The 22,454-nt window shown below is 39.4% G+C and overlaps 2 protein-coding genes across 2 annotated transcripts in view; one reads left to right on the top strand and one right to left on the bottom strand.

Moving 5' to 3' along the window:
• The window catches only part of LOC119737427 (U6 snRNA phosphodiesterase-like), a 17,893-nt gene extending 14,655 nt beyond the window's left edge, over positions 1–3,238 (top strand). Inside the window, exon 8 of the mRNA XM_038211779.1 lies at positions 3,106–3,238. The gene's annotated coding sequence lies outside the window, so the exon portion shown is untranslated. The remainder of the gene's footprint in view (positions 1–3,105) is intronic.
• The window catches only part of LOC119737426 (NPC intracellular cholesterol transporter 1-like), a 21,388-nt gene extending 7,046 nt beyond the window's left edge, over positions 1–14,342 (bottom strand). Inside the window, exons 1-13 of the mRNA XM_038211778.1 lie at positions 14,097–14,342; positions 11,409–12,689; positions 10,735–10,982; positions 9,797–9,915; positions 8,619–8,797; positions 6,839–6,967; positions 6,086–6,268; positions 4,797–4,911; positions 3,091–3,218; positions 2,277–2,414; positions 1,802–1,891; positions 1,201–1,394; positions 723–853 (exon numbers count right to left, since the gene is read on the bottom strand). Of these exons, the coding sequence (XP_038067706.1) occupies positions 723–853; positions 1,201–1,394; positions 1,802–1,891; positions 2,277–2,414; positions 3,091–3,218; positions 4,797–4,911; positions 6,086–6,268; positions 6,839–6,967; positions 8,619–8,797; positions 9,797–9,915; positions 10,735–10,982; positions 11,409–12,689; positions 14,097–14,174 (3,013 nt within the window). The 5' untranslated portion in view covers positions 14,175–14,342. The remainder of the gene's footprint in view (positions 1–722; positions 854–1,200; positions 1,395–1,801; positions 1,892–2,276; positions 2,415–3,090; positions 3,219–4,796; positions 4,912–6,085; positions 6,269–6,838; positions 6,968–8,618; positions 8,798–9,796; positions 9,916–10,734; positions 10,983–11,408; positions 12,690–14,096) is intronic.
• Positions 14,343–22,454: the final 8,112 nt, after the last annotated feature.

Raw genomic sequence — 22,454 nt, forward strand, 5'->3', positions numbered from 1 at the left:
CAAAAAGTCGTGCATGGTTTTTCAGTGTAAAATCCACTGAGCTAAAACTTCAACAGGTTATAGGTTTAGAACAATGTTCTTTTGGATTCGGAGTGGTGTCATTATTGGAAAGGAACAGAATGCCTAAAAAAGCAAATATGAGCCTTTATAACACCTCACCCACAGATTCTGTGTCTTGATTTTGCTTTCTATTTTTGCTATCTTTCTGTGCACGGCCAAAAGTACTATGCGCATAGCAACCAAAGTACTATACCATTAGCAACCAAAGTACTATTTCCACGGCGCGGTATTTGTGTGCAAATGCATGCTGGTGTGCGCGTTGTGCGTAGTGCGTATTATTCCAAAGAGAGCGCGCCGCAGACTTGGGTTCAAACATTTCGTGAAGGGGTAGTTTTTAAGAGAGAAATACATTTTCCACCAATTTTGTATTGAAATTGAAGTTTATTTCAACTGTGTTCAGATTTAAATAATGTAAAATATTAAAATCAAGCAGAATCTGTGGGTGAAGTGTTATGAAACAAATATTGAATGCTTTATCTCGTGGTGAAGTAAAACTAGCCTCCCTCGGTGAACCATGGACCATTCTATTTTCCCGAGGCGAAGCCGAGGGAAAATAGAATGGTCCATGGATCACCTCGGGAGGCTAGTTTTACTACACCACTCGAAGCATTCAATATTTGTATAATGTGCCAGTAAAGAAAATTGTCTGGCGGATTCCTTACGTATGGTGAAGTCGCAGAAGTCTTGCGGGTGGAGCGTGAACACCCTGCAGCAGGACGTGTCCACTGTGCTTGGATTCAACCAATCAAAATAGTCGTCGATCCATGACGTCGGGGCAGTAGATACCCGAGTGCTGTGGGAAAAATAAGCACATCAGCAAAAGATTTCATTATACCCATAAGCATTTATATTACATTGTATTACATTGTATTAATAAATACCTTGGAGAGTTGATGGCTTCTGATTGGTCGAGACTTGATCACATGGGGGTGTATTAATGGTGATATATAGACCGGCGAATAAATCAAAGAACAAGCAAATAAATGGCCCCTGAACCAGCATTGATCCAGCATCATGTAAGCCCAATGATAGGCCAAATTCTTAACAGACCTACGGTGGCTTGTAACAAAACCTGCAGGCATTGCGCACCTCAGTAATGGCTCCTAATTCGGTTGTCAGACAAGTCAATATGGAACTTACTATTCTTTAATCTGAGCAGCATAGAAGACCTGCTGTGCCAGCGATTTGGGATCACATCCCGAGCTTCCACATAAAAGATCCTGGTCTTCTTTCTTTGTAACGTCCAGGTTGTCATGTTTAACAACAAAATACATCGGCGGTCCGACGGATAGGTACTTCTCAACGTAGTCAAAGTAGTCTAGAAGGTAGTGGTTCTGCCGAGATTGAAAACACAAACTCAGATTTAATTTGTAGGTTGTCATTATTATACAAGATATGTTAACCAGTGGCGCACCTAAGAAGGGGGGGGGGGGGGCCTCGGGGGGCTTGAGCCACCCACCCCCCAGAGGTTGTCAATGTTTAAATTTTTTTTGGTCAATTTCTTTTTTAGTCCCATGATTTGACCGTGGTGATATATGTATGTGGCCTATTTTCACCTAGTACAATAGGGGTGTAAATAGCGCACCAATGTCAAAATAGTCCGTCCCCTCAAACAAAATTTCAAAAAAACCCAATTTTTTTTCCGTCCTGGGTGTGCCACTGATGTAAACTCTGTGTTTGCAGAAGTGGAGATATTTTAGGGAAGATTTGAAAGGGGAGAAATTTGATTGATTCTACTTACATCTGGGACTGGGATTTCCTGTTCTAGACCAACTGGCAGTTTCAATGTCAGTAGTGTGCATATCAGAAAGGCGGCTATGAATCCTAAAAACTGTATAAAAAAGGGCAAAGATTTGAGAAAAATTGTACATGATAGTTAATATTAATTGAACTTATATTTTTTTCCCTTTTTACTTTGTTGTTGCTATGACAATTTCAAAGTGCCATTTAAAGTCATCATGAAATTCTGTTCTCATATTTTCTTTCAATGATATTTTGGATGAAAAAAAACTACTTCACACCAGTTTTCCTTAAATGCGTTTGGAGATTATAGACACTTGTATTTTTTTGACTACAAATTTTGCATTCTGAATGTTTTATTTCCATTCATTCACTCTTAAGACCTGTAGCTTAGTCTGTGAACCTTGTCTCTTGAGAGATAAACTCCTGAGATGAATTTCTCAAATCGTAGGTTGACTTCTTGGTTGCCGACTTACCACAACTGGCTTGACGAACTTATTGAGCAGGAAGTGGCAGTAGAACTTCTTGAAGAACACCTGGATAAACCCTGGGTGTCTCACAATTTTTCCTTTACTACATGGAGGGAAACAGCAGAGAATATCCATACGACCACTCTGGAAGTTAAAAAAAAAGAGAACGCAATGAAAATCCTCCCTGAATCTTCCCAAAACACACTGTGCAGCAATTCAAAATGGCAGCTTTTCTTAAGCCCCTGTCACACAGTGCCGTTCTGGCACCCCTAAGGTGTCATGACCATAGAAATGGTCAAAACTGGATGAGGATTTGATGGCAACTGCTCTGAACGGTGAGCTCGTGTTGGGGACTGGTGGGGACTGCATAGGTCGTGATAGACACTAGAAGGTCCTGACAGAACGGCAAAGTGCCCGACTGTCTTGAGTATGTTCAAAATAAACGGGAGACTCTCCCGTCCTATTCACAACAGGGTAAGGACGCTGCAAGGTCGGACGTGGACTTAACTCAAATGGCCTGGACGTGGGGCCGACGGAAGGCAGGAGCATTGTTGAATTGAGAACTGCATGCACGAGGCTGTATTGGGACTGTCTTTCACTCACAAGTCTCCCACATCTATGTCGTGCTTACACAGTGCCTACCCAGACCTCTGCCCATTGCTAGCACTGAATAAGCACGTGATACACTTGATGCCAACGGCCAGACATAAGAAGTTGCTGAAAGAATTTAGGTAATGCCACTAATGTCTCTTGTTAATTGAATAGCGCCCTCAAATGGTGATGCACAGAGCCAACAGCGAAGTCTATATAATTCTCTCACCTCTTGTCTTCTCAGATCCAGGGAGAGAAGAGCCACGAATGCCGTGATTTGAAGAAGGAAGTCGATCAGAACGGCCAAGCCAGCATACAGAGCAAAAGTCTGGACAGCAGGGTTTTCGGTCAGAGCACCTAGCGACAAGTAACCATGGTAACATATTACTTGTGCTGTAGTCAAATACGTGTTCATGGGTACTCACAAACTGGATTTATCCAAAGGCCTTCAGTATATTGAAATTGGGTTTTTATTCTTAAGTATATGTATGCATGAGGTAATTTTTTAAACACATATTTTGTGATTGACCAGTTCACATCAGATGACGTGTATACACGCAAAGATTTTGCGGTATTCGGAATGGATGACGGATAAACACGCAACGAGCGAAACCGGAAATATCTGTCAGCGACCCGCTCACAGCGAGCGAGGCCGGAAATATCAGGGTGTGCTACCCACAGATGACGGCCTGAACCCGTCTGGCATTGAGGTTCGTGAAAAACAATCCCGCACCTGGGTCCGGTCAGTGTCAAACTAATCCCGGCGCGAACTGGTTAAATGATAAACATCCAAGGAAAGCAACATGAATTTTTGACACGTTGATTGATAATACTTCTAAAAATAGAAATTATTATGACAGATTGATCATTATGAATCAATCTTGATAAAAATTTGTTTACTTTGTCATAGTTTAGTTAATTAACCAAAAACACGATTCCTAAAGCTTCCATATGCTGTCAATGTTATGTGCCTCGTCCTTCCATACCATTCCATGGCACTGAATTATTTCAGTTTTAGTGTGGTACTGGTAGTATCACACTGTGCATTTAGGCAATTCCAACGTTATGAAACATGTTATATCCATGACACAGCCCATTAACCATGATAAATCAATGATTCAGAAAATGATCCAAAACTCTGTTGACCATTACTAGATGATTGATGTATAAGATTTGAAAAATACATTTTTAGGTTTATTCACTGAGCTCTTAAAAGCTGTCATTAAGACTGGAATTGCAACTCTCATAATATCAAGATGTTTTAGGCTATTTTAATATGTAACCCAAGTGTGTTGAATCAATAACCAAACCGTGTGGTCAAGTTTTTGGCACTTAAAGGGAAAATACAACATTTGCAAACATCAAAAAGTAAAACTACCAAATCATTTTGAAATACCTTGCTGGACTGTTAGTGAATGACAGTGTAAAGCATCCTGTAAAATCATGGCACCTGGTATACTGTCATTTTCAAGAAAAGTGGTATTTTTGTATCAATTTCCAACGCTGATCGGCCGATCAGCGTTGGAAAAAAAACTGGCCTTTTTTTTTGAAATACTGGCTCCAATTGACCATCGCACTTGTTTGCAATCAATTACAAACCTATGAACGGGTACGAGCCAGCTAGACTGGTTCCCTGACCTTACAATTCCCCAATGTATGTAAACTGCTCTGTTTCTTCTTATATGGAGTCAGGGAACCAGACTACAGGAAAATGATTGTTTTTCTTGGTTTTTATAGCATTTTCGAACCCAAAACCTCAAAAAAGTCAGTGTAACTATATTTGCTATATATTTCCAACTCCCCGATTCCATCCATTTCTGTAAATTACAGTAAAAGCAAATGATGTATATTCCCTTTAAATAGTTTATGACTCAATTTTATTTTATTTTTTTTGGGGGGGGGGGTCATGAACATGTTTAAAATTTGGAACTTTACCGAGGAAGAATGAGATGGATTCGGATAGTCCACACATGAGCATGCCAGGAGCTACTTTGCCTAAGACACGGCCAATCTGCTCCTCTCGTGTCTCCTTATCCTGCCGGACGTCACGCTGTAACAAGATCAGGGAATTAGATTTCTCAGTATTTTTCCTGATTTCTGGACTTTTGAAAAATCACTTTCAAATCTGGAATTTGTGCGATTTTACCCTAAAGGTCTCTTTACCTAAATGTTGATATCAGCGCCAAGAAAATGGTTGTTTTAAGGGAAGCGTTAGGCAGATACAAACATATGCATGCTTCACAGGCTGTACTTGCTCTGAGTCCTAAGCGGATCCCAAACCCTCTTGTGGTTATTTTATGGGTTTTTTTTTTTCATTTTCCCCAATCTCACTGCTGCAAGATTCATATCAAATAAATGTATACCAAAATAAACTCATAAAACTGATACCCTCATAAAATAGATGATTTTGATTAAAACAATATATCATAAAACGTTTGTTAGATGTGAAACGTTTACTTCCAATATGTGATCAACGCCATGAGAATCCCATCCTCCCATGGCTGCCCAAAAGCAGTTTCGATACGTTTAAAGTAGTTAAATACAACTTAATAAACTGATAAAGCAAAAAAGTGAAGTTTAGCAACAATAACAGTGACAAAAATCACCTTTTTCAAATGGATATATTGCATTTTGGAAACAAACTATTCATGTTTTATATAACATTTATATTGAAAGCGAGTAAACATGAAGTTCAAAATATATTTTGCTGAAAATGTCATTTGTAACTTTGTGAGTTGTGTTGTTTGATCTGATTTTGGATATAACTCCTAACCCCTGTGCATTTTTGCAAGGGAGTAATTCTGACTGCTAAACTCCAACACTGTGCAGTTAACCCAGGAGCGCATTCTTAGTACTTGACCAAAGTTGGATAATTTGGCTTTTTAGTTACTTTGTCCACTTTCGGTCCACGACCGAAATTTCCACCAGCGCAAACTAGGATATTTTGTCAACATTTGAGTTTTTTAGTTGTCAACTCAGTCCAAATTATTGCTGACAGAAAATTTACATTTAAAAATACAGGTTAGCTGGACTTCAAACAAATCTGAATTTCTGCTGGCAGAAATCAATGGGAAAATTGGATTGTCCACTGTTGAGGCTTTATACATCAAGTCTCATATAAAGTTAAAACATGTAGTCGCCTCGCTGATTACTTCAAAATTAAGCCGAACTTGGAGTTTTGGCACAATCTGTGAAACGATGTGAGTAAGATGATGTTTACGTACCTGGTATTCCAAGACCAGGATGAAGACGTTGTCTGCTCCAACAGCCAGAAGTAAGAACGGCACCACCTCGATGATGATGAGCGTGGTTGCTATGCCGAGGTAACCATAGATACCTAGTGACATCATGACAGACAGCAGAATCACAAAGATACCGCCCAGACCTAATAAGATCTTGGAATCAATCTGAAAATAAACATTAATGTATCTGGTTATAGAGGATGTCAGAATGTTTGCATTAGACAGATGTAAACTATTAACCGTTCAGTACTTGATATAGCCAGTTGACCTTGGCCAGTTAACCTTGGTTTTACCCGCTTAACCAAGGTTAAAACTTTGGTTAAGTTGTTTTAACCACTAGTTACTCCTAGTAAGCAGGTAGCCAAAGGTTTTTCTGTGAGCTCTTGAAAGCACTGCCTCTATTTTTTTTTCTTATCTTGGCAGCTGAATCAAGTGAAGATTACGTGATTAATGATCTGAGACAATGTGATATATATTTTTTTTCAATTAATATTTAAAACACTGGAGTTGTCATCTAATGGTGAGGGGTCCTAATCCTGGAGTAGTCGTATTTCATCTTCTTTGTTGTTTGGTAACCAGGAAAATGATACAAAAGTCTAAGGTTCATGTCTTTATTCAGTCAAGTTTTCTCTTTGCCAATTCAAGTTTCGAAAGAATTGTTGACCTTGGGAAAAAAATATGGTTTCTTTTGCTTGAACAAAAACGAATTTGTTTTGAGTTACGAAGATGACTTACAAAGATGCGCTTGAGTGTACTGAATTCACCCAGAGCCACAGCGATGTAAGCAAAGATGACTAAGTAGCTGATGATGATAGTGACGATGTCGGCTTGGCTGCTCTCGATCAAAGCATCCTCAATAGAACGCTGGAAACAGGAAAAACAAACTTGTAATTCATAAATGAAAGTTATAAGTCATATTAGCCAGATTTGATATCTTGAACCAGCTGGCAGAAATTAGTGCCTAGCTTATTCAGTCATTAAATAAGCAATGCACATTACTTGAGATTTTCATTAATTATCTGGTTTCTCTAAGCTAAATTGCTAAGCCAAGTGTGACTACCACTAACAGTCTTTCTTAACAAACGTTAATTTAAGCACAACGGAATGCCCACTATCATGAACGTGGTGGAGAAATGTCCGATTTGCAGTAATTAATAACAAATTTTAAGCAATCTGATATGGCTACTAGTAAGACTCGCTTAGCCAAATGCTTTATACTTAAAACAATTTATTTTACGAGAGATGTTCTCATGAATGGATGGCAGGATAGTCAAAAGAGAACTTTAATGTAAACTTAATTTGATTCTCTGTAAAAATCACTCTATTCATTTGGGTGGGGTTTCTTGTGACTTCATGATGAACAGGTTTTTAGAGTTTAGTCCCACGCTCTCAGAGATCATCACAGCATTTTTGTTTTCTAATTTCAAACTGGCCAAACTTGATTAAGAACCTCTTGACATGGGGAAAGATTTGTTAAAAACAAGTGCGAGTGCACAATACCCTCTGGTGAACAATGCAATGCCGATGGCACATATGGAACACCATACTTTTGGTCAATTTTCGGGACAGACAGACAGACCGACCGACCAGCATGTAAAGTTCATGCCAGAGCTTAAAAACTCTCAATCCATCTAGCACGACCCTCCTCCTAGTCTTATGCACTGCACGACCCTTCAACTTTCGCAAAACCACTTTTGCCCATAGAGTTAGCACCCACACTTCAAATTCCTTCTCATGTCCAATCTTCTGTACTGTGGAGTGTGGATAACACTTTAAATTCCTGCACAATTCTTTCTGTGTGTTTAAGCTCAGGGCTAGGGTGATCATAAGCCAATGACAAAATTCAGCTAGATGCACTTCAAAAATCTGCTAGATTTAACACAATTCTGCTAAATCACCTATTACTGCACGGAATTTTATAAATACTTATCTGTACTCGCATGCAGACGTTATAAAATGTCCTTAAACAAACCTTAAATCATAAAATTTCCTAACAAAAACTAAATTAATTTAAAAAAAAAATTGCATGAGTGTAGCCTGGCTTGCAATGGTCTGAAGTACTTTAGTGTGTACTAATACACGTCAGGGAACCTCAAATTGAAGCTTTTTAAAAACTAATCGAATATAATTTTCAAATCTGCCATATTTTCCTGTCAGATCACCATTTTACCGAATTCTGCTAGAAATCTGCTAAAAAAAATCAGTCTGCTACATTTTCTGTCAAACTCTTTTTTATTTTGAAAAACAAATTGTTTCTGTCAAAAAGCCGAAATTCGGCTAAAACAGTCACACTGCTCGGGGCAAGCAGGCAGATTCGGTCACGCTCCACTGCTCTCCACAGTGCAGTTTCTTTTGTGGAGTGCTCTTTGGTGTGACACATACTGTAAGACTATTATCCCTTCACCTGAAATTGACCAGCAGGGTTTAAAGGAAAATAGCTCTGAATAATCCTCGCCATTAAGAGACAAATCCAGTTATCATAATTAGAAATGACATATCTGGCTATTATACATGCCTCCATCATATATCTGATGATCAGATCATCATTCTCGGCCATGTATTTCTCGATGTACTTGATCGCTTCCTCTTCCCATCGTATCGACCTCTTGAACTGCAAATCTTCTCCGTCGTCACGGTAATTGTTGACAGCATACGTGACCAAGACTGCCTCAGCTGTATGATACAGGGGCTCCCCTATAATAAATAATAGTAATAATTGTGCTTATATAGCGCTTTCCATCGTATCGACAATCGCAAAGCGCTTTACATTTATTACCCTGTTCATCAGGCCATGGGACCACGCGGCAGCTGATATAAGCGCTCAATCGGTCCTTGACCCTCACAGGTACCCATTTATACTCCTGGGTGGAGAGAGGCAATTGTAGTTAAGTGTCTTGCCCAAGGGCACAAACATCATGTTCCTGGCAGGGTTCGAACCCACGCACCTTCCTAAATGAGTCAAACACCATAACCACTGGACCTTGGCGTGAATCACAGAAGTAAGACTTTAAAATCTTTGACTTTTTCAGTAACCGGCAGGTACGAAAGCCCATTAGCGCCACTGCAAGTATATATGTTACAGATTATGTAATTCGTTTTATTCTTTCTGGCAAGCTGTCATTTTGAAGTAATCAACGAAAGAAGGCCTGTCCAACGGCGCTTCTTAAGACGCACCGTAATTTAAATTAGTAGTTCGTTTTGTTATTCGGCGAAGCGGGCGCAAGCGTTGGCACGACGCACATGCACGCGTGGTTGCTATACATTGTAATTCGTCGGATCAGTGCGCGACATCGCGTAGCTGCAATCGGCTCAGTGAGAATGTGTCTCGAACGCATAATTAAGGCCCAATTCAAACATGATTCAGCAACTTTTGATTTGAAATTGAGATCCCAGAATGCTGTTTTTCTCGGAATATACAGCTGAAGCTGAGCTGAAACTTCATCAGGTTAGTTGTTCAGTACCCTTCTTTAGATTTTGAGCACTTTTGTTGCTTCAAACAAACAAAATGCACAAATTACAAATGATGGACTATATCTTTACCATATGTAACTTGAATAGTCAAAGGTAGGGGATAATCCTCATCATGATATGGCAGGTCACATATTGTTTTCCCTTTGAATTTGAGAAATTCTTGGTGTCATCATCAAAAATGAATAATGATTTTCATAACAGTTATCGTTATTATTGACCCACCTTCCTCTGTCGTCTCATATCCTCCTAGCGTAACAAATGGATAACTAGGACCTAAGAACTCAGATATACATCCTAGAGATATGTCAAGGTTGGTGCCATCTGATAAAGCCAGTGGATTCCTATAAACAAAGAAGGAATGTTCAAAAGGAAATATAACAATTCAAAAATTCAAAGTTTGAAAAAAAAAATCAATTTCATCTCTGAAAGTACAGAATTTTCAAGGAAGGAATGTTATATATAGGGGAAATTCAACAATTTATGTGCTGTAAACGAACTTAATTCTTCAATTTTTGCTTTGTAGAACGTAAAATTGGGGGAAATATTACCAAAAGTGTGTGTGGGGGGGGGGGTGGTGTCAGAAAGTTTTATTCTCTAAATGTTAGCTACCGCTCTAGAATTTTAAAAACCCAGTTTCCCCAAATTTTGATAATATATGCTCTGTGATTTGCTGTTCAATTCTTTTGCTTCTGTCCTTTCTAGCCCTTAGGCCAAAAAAAAGTCTCCGGTTTCTGGTATGGAGCTTGTCCAAAAAGTGGTGTGGCGACGCGGCTTTTTTTTTTTTTTACCTGACTTTTTTGCTTCAAATGTCGACTGATGACTGCAAATGGTGCCCGACTAAACTTAGTGCAAATATATGGGAGTCCAGAGAGGCTACATAAAGCTTATTCTCGATCATAACCCCATTTAAAAACACGTTAAAATTGTGCAGCAGCAGAATTCCAGTCAAACCAGTGAGTTTGGCGGTTTTGAGACATCATCTTTCATTGAAAAAAAACTTGTTCATTTTGCCGACGCGCATGGCTACGGCGACGCGCGCGCATACCAGAAACCGGAGACCTTTTTTTTGGGGGGGGGGCCTTTTTAGCATTCAGTAGCTTGTAGCATCATAATGGCCAAATTGGCATGAGAAAAAGACGAGTTGTTAGAATTGTCCTTACCGCGTACAGTACAAGAAATGATCATGCCAGTCCTGCGGTCTACCATCATCCGATACTGCAGTCTCGCGCAGTGTCTCATAACTACTTTGGAACCATTGTAGAGGGCTGGTGATTGCGCACGTCGTAGGAGGGGGGAGCGTTGTCACAGGAACCCAACAAATATCGGCTAGTGATATTTCCTCAATAGTGCCGTCATCTGCAGTTCGATTGACCTGCATTTGTTGCAGGCCCTTCTGAACGTCCAAAATCTGTCATTTTCAAACGGAGGATGGACAGCTGTAAAGAACTTTGCTTCGACGCAGGAACAATTGCAAAACAATTTGACGGGTTTTGCTAAGCCAGCAGTTCCTGACCTTAGTGAGTGTCTGCTTGCAAGTTGCAAGTCCCATAAAATAGAAAACACAAAATTTCAGAGAGTCTGACGTTTTTATCCAGACAAGATAACTTCCCACCTTTAAAATTAAAAGATTCAGTCAAAAGGCCGCCACGGTCTCTTTGGTGTTGACTGGTTGAAGCAAAACAAAACGCAAAAATTACTAATTTTACAATGAGGTAATCTTCAGTGTTTAACATTTAAAATAATAATGATAGTCTTTTTCAATTTTATATTGGGCACCCGGCAAAGTCCAAAACGTATCTGGGTCAGAAATACATGAAACGATTTGTAATCTTACCATTTCTAGAACCGTCAGATTCAGGACAGAACCGAATGTCAGCGCCTCGTCGGAGTTATAAGGCGTGTATTGTGTTTTGCTGTACTTGTCCGGGTTGGCCGTGATGATGAGTTGCTCCGTTCGCTGGAATGGTACAAATTTGTTCTCGAAGTAGACTTTCTCCGTGCGCGCACGGCTTTCAGGCCCGGACCAGAGCTCTACTGGGTCGGTCGTGATGTCCGAGAAGACGAAGCCAATGCTTAGAGGAACGCCTAGGGCTATGGTTAACAGTAAGACGGAGAGTGGGTAGGTAGCAACGAAGGTACCAAGTCGGGTAAAGAAGCGCCTTAAGGCGTCATCGTAGATCTTACCGATCCTTTCAAAGCAGCTGACGTCATCTTCTGTGATTTGTGGTGATTTCTTCTCCGATTTCTCACCGTCTTCAGACTCGGGACGTGATCTTGGTGATCTGCAGATATGATACACGGTCAGTCCTATTAAAAAGATCACGGTGAAGACACAGAATACCATGATGACTATGAACATATTTCCGTCGATGTTAGCGATAATGTTAGGCTTTGGACTCGGAGGGATGGTCGGTTTGATACCGGCCGGGCAAGCTGCCGGGCAATCCTGACAGCTACACGGTGACCCGTCCGGTCTTGCTGGCTCAGAACACGGGATAGCTTGAGGATTCAAAGGTCTCATCCCCGGAATACCAACAGCATCATTCGACAGCACCACGTCGGTCTCAAAATCAGCGATCTGATTGGCTGGGTTTCCCATAGCATCCATCCAGACCTCGGGCTCACACTGCTCGGCGGAAAACCCATTACAGTTGATATCGATAACTGGTCGGTTAGCCGAAGGGAAGAAGACGTATCGGCAAGACTGCAGCGTAGCATTACCCCAAGTCTGAGTGGCGTAGAATCGAACCTTCTCCACATTGGTGTAATTTTTTGGTTTTTCCGGATCTGGTACCACCTCAACGAACACGCTCTGATCGCTACTACATGCCAAGTCGCACTGATATCGACGTAGATTTGCCTCGCAGGACGGGCACCGATTCAAGACACCTAAACTCTTAGCTAGGTAACCATTCAGTGTATCGAGTTGCTCCATGTCACAGCATGCCCGAGGACTTCCAGCGAGATGAGGACAGACTTGACGAAGAAGTGTTGCGTGTTCTTCTCCAGTGACTTCCGGGGCGTAGGTGTTGTTCACGCAGTTGAACTTGGCCGTACATTTCCCGTACATGACGCAGTAGCCTTCTTGGTGAATGACAGTCTGAGACCCCACAAACTGGATTCCAAAGAAACAAAATTAAATAACATGAAACATCTGTATATAGGATCATTTGCAGTTCTTCAAAAACGAAAACTAGCGAATTATTATCCAAAACAATTTTTTAGATTATAGATGGTACTTGTGCTAAACATGTGAAATCTTTCCGTCTGGTTTGCTGTCATTTAGAAGAAAACAAGAAATGTAGTTGAATTCCAACAATCAGTCATTGACAGATCATCATTGACTGATCGTCGGAAATAAAGAGTGCTGTGGATGAAATTGTGTTTCAAGATCAAAGGTTGTAAATGGTTTCTCACTGTTTTCTCGGTAATATCCACTGATCTGAAACTCAACAGGTTAGGTTTTGAACATTCTTCTTTTGACTTTGAGTGTTTTTTTTTGGGGGGGGGGAGACAGGAACAAACAATGTTTCAAATGCAAATGATCCTACAGACATTTAATCTTCTACAATTTATTTACCCATTAGTGTTTAATATATTTTTGTTACAATATTGTTGTTGCACATTTATTGGCGGGACATTAAAATGATCTTGCTTATCTTTACATTTATTTTAAAATTACATAAATCAAAAAGACTTTTTGTTAAAAAAAAATGAATGTGTCGGTCTATGCCAGCAAGCCAAAAGTGGCACTGAGATTGTGTGGGAATATGCCCCCTAATTTTGCCTGCTGTATAATGCTACTCTGAATATAGCAGCGTTTATATTTTTTGGTATGTCGTTTTAATGTATGTTTTAAAGGAAACATGCAGTGGAAATTCAGCTCATCTTTTCATGCACATTACTTTGTGTTGCAACAAACTTGTTTTCATTGGAAGTGACAAGAAAGTGGTAGGTTTTCAATTATCAGCAAATCCTTTCATCAATACATATAAGAGCAGGGTGCTATTTTGATGTAGGAGGGTGCTATTTTGCTTTTGTCACACAAGGTTCTCCTTGTCAGAAGTACAAAAACTAGTCCTTCAAAATTACTCACAAAAAAGTTTTGAAGAAATATCGGCTACTACTATTGTTTAAACAAGCTGTTTAACATGATAAACAAGTAACAAGTGGAACTTTAAATAAAAGTGGAACTTTTAATATATTATTTGCACACATATAGACACTACTGTTCTGCCTGGAATGGCACCATGCTGTGGTTCATGAATATGGATATTTTCATTAGCATAAAAACCAAAATGTTGAAATTTCACCCTCTTTCTGCTACAAATTAAGGTGGGAAGTCATAGGAAGATGACAAGAAAGCTTTTTTAAAATATATTCAAGTCATAAAATATCCTATTGCGTGTTTCCTTGTATGTTTCAAGAACAAGACAACTCCTTTTTTGGTCGAACCAATTTTTTTTTGGATAAAAACAAAATGCAAACTTAGTTTCGGAAAATGGCTCCAATGCCGACTTACCTGTACAGTGAGAAGACCCAGCACCACCAAAGCCAAGACGACGCTTGGCCGGCCAGGAACACCAGGCTTCCCCATCATTCAAATCAAACCCGCACCAGCCACCAAAAACACCTCCAAAAAGAATTTAAATTTCCAACAACTTATGGTGACACCAGTGAGAATCAGTCTTACTGCCTTGTGATCTGGATGATGACTAAACTCGACTTCACTAGGCGTGGTAAGTACGGGCACTCGCGTGATGCAAAGATAACTTGTAGCTAGCTGTGTGTGTGCCGACCAAAGTTCAGATTCCGTTCCTTGGCGGTGAAACAACACAAATTGTTGATTATCTCTAACGATAACTTTGTTTCGTTGCGCCTCGTGGTACGATACACTGATAAACCAATGGGCTTGGGTTTGCTACGTGGGTCAGATGTAAATTATTAACTGGATTTAAAAAATGGCTTAATTATTATGTTGAATAACGGAGATCTCACCACTACGTACACTAAGCTATAGAAGTCCCCAGTATATTATGTTTTGGTATGATATTATTAGTCAATGGTTTTGGGTTTATTGAAATCATTGACAAAAATTTATTTGCTAATATTTTTTAGTGAAATTTATTCTATGGGGGGAATGTTGGCAAATTTATTTGATACATGAATATGGAATAAGATGTGGTAAATGCCCATGGAGAATGTTGGTAGCATAATAAATGAATGTATATGCTTAAAGGGAATATACATCATTTGCTTTTGCTGTAATTTTCAGAAATGGATGGAATTGGGGGGTTGGAAATATAAAGCAAATATAGTTACACTGACTTTTTGGAGGTTTTGGGATCGAAAATGCTATAAAAACCAAGAAAAACGATCATTTTCCTGTAGTCTGGTTCCCTGACTCCATATAAGAAGAAACAGAGCAGTTTACATACATTGGGGAATTGTAAGGTCAGGGAACCAGTCTAGCTGGCTCGTACCCGTTCATAGGTTTGTAATCGATTGCAAACAAGTGCAATGGTCAATTGGGGCCAGTATTTGAAAAAAAGCCAGTTGTTTCCAACGCTGATCGGCCGATCAGCGTTGGAAATTGATACAAAAATACCACTTTTCTTGAAAATGACAGTATACCAGGTGCCATAATTTTACAGGATGCTTTAGACTGTCATTTACCAACATCCTATTAAGGTATTTCGCAAAAACTTGGTAGTTTTATTTTTCGATGTTTGCAAATGTTGTATATTCCCTTTAAGTTATTGTCGAAGATATGACTAAAGACTCGGCCACAACACTGTGAAATTTTGTGTAGTTCTGTTTCATATGAGCAGAAAAATGCTTGAAGACGATTGAAGATATTGCACGGCAATATCTGTATGAAAATGGTTGAAGATATTGCATGGAAATATCTGTTGAAAATTAAACAAAAGCATTAAACGTTTGCTGGCCATTTTTGTTTTTGGTAGCATTTTAAAAATGCTAATCAGATTTGCGTGTGTACAGTTGCCCCGTTCAGCCTCCAGGCCTATTGCACTAAATTGATGCATAGTTACTACAGTGTTTAAATAAATTGTTCATTTTTGGCTACGACTTCTCATATTATAGCCATATAAAATACCCTACCCAGAAGCCATAGACGAAAATATCGGATTCAGACGCGGTTAGACCGTGTCTTGGTTCGTGTTCCGTATCTGTTCTAGTTGATGAAATCATGAGTTGCTCACGAACAAACAAGCTCCAAACCACTTAATATCTGTCTCCAGTTCTTGGAGTGGGGATTCGAGTGTTGCTCGGAAACCTTGGAGAAAGAGGAGAAATTTATCAAAAATGTTTTTGAGAAGCTAGCCGCATCCTCCTCAATCATGCTACAAAACTTCTGTTGTGGTGGTTATTCTGCTGCATATGACGATTCATTTTAAGCAAGTTATAAATAAAAGTAGGTGTTCAGTATTACTTGCGTAGAAACCTTTTATGACATTGTCACAAGTTTTTTCCACAAACATCATAATTGTCTCCAATCCTCATATTTTAAGGCAGAACCTTGAAGTCATCACAGAACCCCACGGTCGGGACCAACAACTTTGACAGCTTGCTTGGCTAGGTCGGTGAGATATTGATATTCTGAACACAAAATAAAATTAGGACTTTCAATGAAAGTTCATTTCAACTATCCAAACATTAAACTTTTGGCCTTGTCCAGTATCTTTTATTTCTTCGCTGCGATTATCTTTGTATCCCTCTCTGTTAAATTTATCCCACAAGTGTCTCTGAAAATAACTTTTGAACAATTCGTTGGTATCTTTGACTTCTAGTAAATAAAATTGCTTATCTACGCAAAGAGTACTGATTGTTCAATTTGGAGCTATTTTCAGCTTGGACAGCATAAATATGGAGGCTAATTTTGATAGTGAGTGTTTGTTTTAGAATTGGACCTCTTTGGTAGTATCAACGGGTAATGTCACGTTCAATGGTGATTGTTTGATGATCGACCTGGTTTTGTGGCACGTGATATACCATAGCGAGCTTCACGGTGATTGTGTTTGCCGAATAGGTCTTGTTGAAATGGGGGTGGGGCCAGTGGCGTAAATCTGTGCAGACGGAGAGGGGGGGGGGGGGGGTGGGGATGGGGGATGACCATGGATGATTTAATCCAAAAGTTGCCCGGTCGTGGAAATTCCAAAAACGCGGGGGAGGGGGGGGGGGGGGGCTGGACACCACATTACACTAGGGGCACTGTTCATGATACACATGTACTTCTTTATGTAGTCGCGGACACTTTTTTTCTCAATTTTCAGTGCTATTAAATACCTATTGATTGTTGATAATTTCGAAAGAAATACCTCGGAATCCGCATTTTTTTGTTTCTCATCACGAAAAAAGTGTGGGGGGGGGGGGATGATTCATTGGCCCATCCCCCTGGTCAAAAAGTGGGGAGTGGGAATATATACCCCCATCCCTCCGGGATTTACGCCCCTGGGTGGGCGTGTCCTGTGAAGGCCTTCGTGATCCTTTGCTCCATGGACTCTGCGCCCATTTTTAACTTTTGGTCATTTTTATCAGTTAGTTTGCAAAAGAATGCATTGATGATTATTAACTAAAAATAACTCACAGTGCGCGAGTATAGGTTCATTCATTGTCGTCTTAATGTGACCGTGAAAATCATGTGTAAAAAATAACTTGTTTAAAACATACATGCACACGTGGGTTTTTTAATTAAAAATGGGTGAAAATTCCCAAATCCTTGACCTTTTAAACCTGTTGTTTCTTTAAATAACTGAATGTCCAGAGATTGATTAGTCATTTTGTAAGATCTTCTGAAGACAAGTGGGTGTAAGAGTAAAATTACACGCACTAAGGTTAACCAATCAAGGGCGGTGGAAGATCCCAATTTTTTTTTGTTATATAATGGGTGCCAGCAAGTGTATTAAAAAATGGAAAATATTCATCGATGATTCATATCTTATTTTCTAACGTGTTTCATAACGTTGCAGTCAGCCGATGACCGTTGCTGGGATTGCTTTGAAGTGGTCAGACAGATACGTGCACGATACATACACGGTAGCTAGGCAATCTCGTGTTATAATAAATTAGCCAAATTCTGTACCGTACCTATGCTCACTTGGTACGTGAATGTCATGCGTTTAGAGCAACTAATATATATTTTTTTTCTTGGTAAAAAACAAACAACCAACCAACTAGATACCAAAAAACAATCCAAAAGAACTCAGATGATGTTCTTTCAGCAAAAATGATAACACCTAACCAAAGATTTTGTTCACCCTTTACAACAAAAATGTGACAGCCGCCAAAATGTCTTTGGTTCGGATTAGTTACTAATAGGCCTACTAACTAGTTACTAGCAAAAAAACCCAGTAAAGTTGACTGTTTTTTTTGCTCCAACAAAATTTGCTCATATTATTTAAAATATAGCAGCCTTTCATTTAATAAGCGTTATTTCTTTCTGTTTTTTTCCCCCGGACATCAACAGCCCATAAAATCGAGCTAAAAACCGGATCCCTCGACTAAAAGTGGCGCAAGAGACAAACAGTTGATTCGATTTGACAGGCAACATGAGAGAAATGTATCGATGCAACAGACAAGGTGGGCTGGCTTATCTTCAAACTTCCAACAATGTGGTCAGATAACATCCATTGTCATCATGTTGATTTTTCCATAGGGATACCCATAAACTGTCCTAATGTTGCTTAATCCTTATACCAACACGTTCTGATAAGGGGAATAAAGCTGGGACCGTTATGCAAACTGACCCCACTGTTTCGTGTTCAGATTGGGGGGGGGGGGAGAAGATGGGATGGATTGCAGGGGCGCCCTCGTGGATATTCTTCGATTGTGTTGGTTTTTTTTTTTAACTAAGGCCCCAAAAAAGTCTCCGGTTTCTGGTATGCGCGCGCGTCGCCGTAGCCGCGCGCGTCCAACCTCGCCCCAGTGCTTACTTTATTTCCAACCGCGTTTCCAATAGTAAACCCTGGATAGGAAACTTTCTTCCTGTATCCTGATTGGATACCGGAATTGGCTAGTAATGGATTTTTATCGTGTACTTGGTGCTATATATTCACAACGTGCAGTACGTGTTTTCGCGATCATTCGTCCACGCCTTCTCGAAAATACTAATTTCCTTTCCAATTTGCTCATATTAATATGAAATATGATACTGCATGTTGTCTCGATATAAGATCGTAACAGTTTGATTTCAAAAATCGTGTTTTCGTAACTCACGCCGTGCTCGCGCTGCTACGAATTGACTCTGTTTTTACCCCAGACACCGCATACAAAAACAAACGCTAATGTGTAACGCAGATCCAGGCACCAGACTGTTCCTCATTTGCATACGTGTGCAAAAATCTTGCACATGCAAATGACCCAATACCAGGGTGAGAGAGCGCGGTAGTGGTGGGCGCGTACTGCTCGACACCCTGGGGACGAGGTTGGTGCGCGTCGGCAAAATGAATTTTTTTTCTATGTAAAACGATGTCTCAAAACCGCCTAACTCACTGGTTTGACTGGAATCCTGCTGCTGCACAATTTTAACGTGTTTTTAGATCGAGTATAAGCTTTATGTGGCCTCTCTGGACTCCCATATATTTGCACTAAATTTAGTCTGGCACCGTTTGCAGTCATCGGCCGACTTTTGAAGAAAAAAAGCAAAAAAAAAGCCGCGTCGCCGCACCACTTTTTGGGCAAGCTCCAGACCAGAAACCGGAGACTTTTCTTGGGCCTAAATCGTGTGATTTTTCTTGTTCAACAGAGTGAAGTGCAAAAAGAATCGCTTTAAAACACAAGAATTTTTTTAAGAACACCAGGAGAAGAACGATTAAACTAAAAATATAACTGAAAGAAAATGGACGGGGAAAATACACTTACCGACGAAGGATATAGAAAGAGCAAAATATTTGAACTATGTTGGTGACAATTTGTGACTGTGAGCCAGCAAAGCAAAAACCTTCGTTATTTGGAAAAATTCCAATATATTGGATATTTTCTATTCTGAATTCTTGATTCGCTCGTACCTACTGTCGTAAACAGGGCGCTGGGAAGGGCTAATATCATTCAGCATGTTTTTATCAAGTTCAAGTGTGGCTAGGAAGCACAGGCGTCGCAAAGCATTGTGGGTGGGCAGCTCGCTGCCTCTATCAATGCACGCACATTCTGTGCGCACGTGTCATGCGCAGGCGGAAGTGTTGGCCCGTGTTATTGTTCAACCAAATTCTATCCAATGGGGGCTCGAAGAAATTATGTCCTGCATCCCGAAGAAATTAGCCCTTCCCAGTGCCCTGTTTAGGGCGGTGGGCACCGGGTACGAGCGACAATTCTTGAATGTTCAAGGTACCAATCATTCATAATACATGTACAGAAATTTTGCTCATTTCTACATCTGCACTTGAAAGCAGGAGGTCGTGGGTTCGAGTCCCACCCGAGTGATTTTTTCCAACTTTCACTCGGGAGGTAACACACTGAGTATACAGTGTTTATGCGTCGGTGCAGGGCAAACCCTAATGATTTACAGCACCCCAACGCAAAGTCATCTTATAAATACATTTCTACAACGTCCTCGATGATAATTTTCATTATTGTATTTTAACACAACACAGTGACATTGTCAATGATAATATATTATGGACAATGAGATTAAGTTGTTTACTTACACGGGTGCCGCTTTGTTGAGATTGATCGGAAATTTCTGTAGTGATGTTACAAAAGGACGTTGCCAGGGAATGAAATTGGTATGGAAAAGTTAGGGTCGGGGTCTCAAGAAGCGATGGAGGGGGAGGCAGCATCAGACATTCTTGTTTCCGACTTAGTAAACAGGATTTGGGCTTTTAATATTTTCTGAATTTTATTAATCAAGGGTTTACAGATTTATTAGTCGTTTGGCAGCATTTGTGCATATTAAATGATTTTAAAAGGCCTTTTCCAGTTAATTTGAACCAATGATATGTTTGTATCGTCTGAAAACGTAGCGTTCCCCCTTTCAGAAACCCCCATTTTAACACATATACATTTTTAAAAGAAAAGTAGAATAAACAGTTAAACATCAACACACACATTGTTTTATTTCCATCAAAGGATGAACTGTCTGGAGGCACAAACTTCCGGAGTTTTTTCCTTCATTTTTTGTTAAACATTTAGGGGTCAGAGATAAAACCGAGGAACTAATTAATATGTACATTTTTGTTTTACCGACTTCGGGACCTTTTTAAAGTCTCTTATGACTGAACATAGTCACAAAAGCATTCACAGTTTCACAAACAAATTTTTGGGAATGTACATAACTTGATTGTCCAAGTAACTCATCCCTAGGTTGATCGTATTTTCCAAGATTGCTTTTAATTTTTTTTTTTCTGATATTTAGTTGCTTTTAACACAACTCCAAACCTCCTACATTTGGTTATAATTATCACACATTTTTTTTAAACAAAATGTTAAAAACAAATGCATTACATGCAGATCTAAACAAAAAAATACAGAGTTTGAGAGACAATTTCTGTGGAACAGTGGAACACACACTTCAACAACCAAACATATAAATATGACAAAGTATGAATTTCCAATACTTTAAAAGCTAATGAAATTCCATGCACATTTATCCAAATCCAAACTGACATAGGTGGATGGAGAGTTGGAGACCCCAACAAATTTAACTTCTCAACCTCAGTAATTGTTTTAACGTAACTTGTTTTGGGTCATTCTTTTATGCAGTGCCTTCAACTAGTTCAATTATTTCAGAATAACGTGTCTCCTCACAATACAAATTCTACGTATTTAATTTTCGTTTTAAAATTCACAAAAATCTAAACCACACCTAGATAACTGCCTCTCAGACCTAAGAAGAAGTGAAATTTCTTACTCTCCATATTTTTTTTTCGTTTTTTAAATTTTTTTATTTATTATTTTTTTTCAAATTTTGTTACCTTTTACTCTGTATAACTTGATGCAATGAAATAACATTTGCATGCATGTCTCTAGCAGTAATCGTCACAGACTTACTCAAGCAATTAAATGAATTCGCAGGGAACATTATCTAAAAACCTAGCTGCTTACTGACTTCAATCTATTAAAGGGAATATACAACATTTGCAAACATAAAAAATAAAACTACCAAATCATTTTGAAATACCTTGCTGGACTGTTAGTGAATGACAGCGTAAAGCATCCTGTAAAATCATGGCACTTGGTATACTGTCATTTTAAAGAAAAGTGCTATTTTTGTATCAATTTCCAACGCTGATCGGCCGATCAGCGTTGGAAAAAACTGGCTTTTTTCAAATACTGGCCCCAATTGACCATCGCACTTGTTTGCAATCGATTACAAACCTATGAACGGGTACGAGCCAGCTAGACTGCATGGTTCCTTGACCTTACAATTCCCCAATGTATGTAAACTGCTCTGTTTCTTCTTATATGGAGTCAGGGAACCAGACTACAGGAAAATGATTGTTTTTCTTAGTTTTTTATAGCATTTTCGAACCCAATACCTCAAAAAAGTCAGTGTAACTAAATTTGTTGTATATTTCCAACCCCCCAATTCCATCCATTTCTGAAAATTACAGCAAAAGCAAATGATGTATATTCCCTTTAAACTTTAGTATATGACTGCATCAATATGTAAAAATAAACACGTTTATTTAAATTGATATATAACATGAAGGGAACGCTGGACAAAACAGAGAAAAACTTCCATCTTAAATGGAATCTTAATCTTGGGTGGTTAGGGCTCAAGCTCAAAAGCTCATCAATGTTACTGCTGCTTAGCTAAATTATCTCGTTTGATAATCAGATGCAGGTGGCAGAACTCAATTGTTTGTAATTGTGTAGGGAACGCAAGTAGCGCCCTCATTGTTGTGTTGTCGTTTCTTTACAT

The sequence above is a fragment of the Patiria miniata genome, unplaced genomic scaffold (assembly GCF_015706575.1).
Source record: "Patiria miniata isolate m_02_andy unplaced genomic scaffold, ASM1570657v1 HiC_scaffold_3, whole genome shotgun sequence".
Taxonomy (NCBI): domain Eukaryota; kingdom Metazoa; phylum Echinodermata; class Asteroidea; order Valvatida; family Asterinidae; genus Patiria; species Patiria miniata.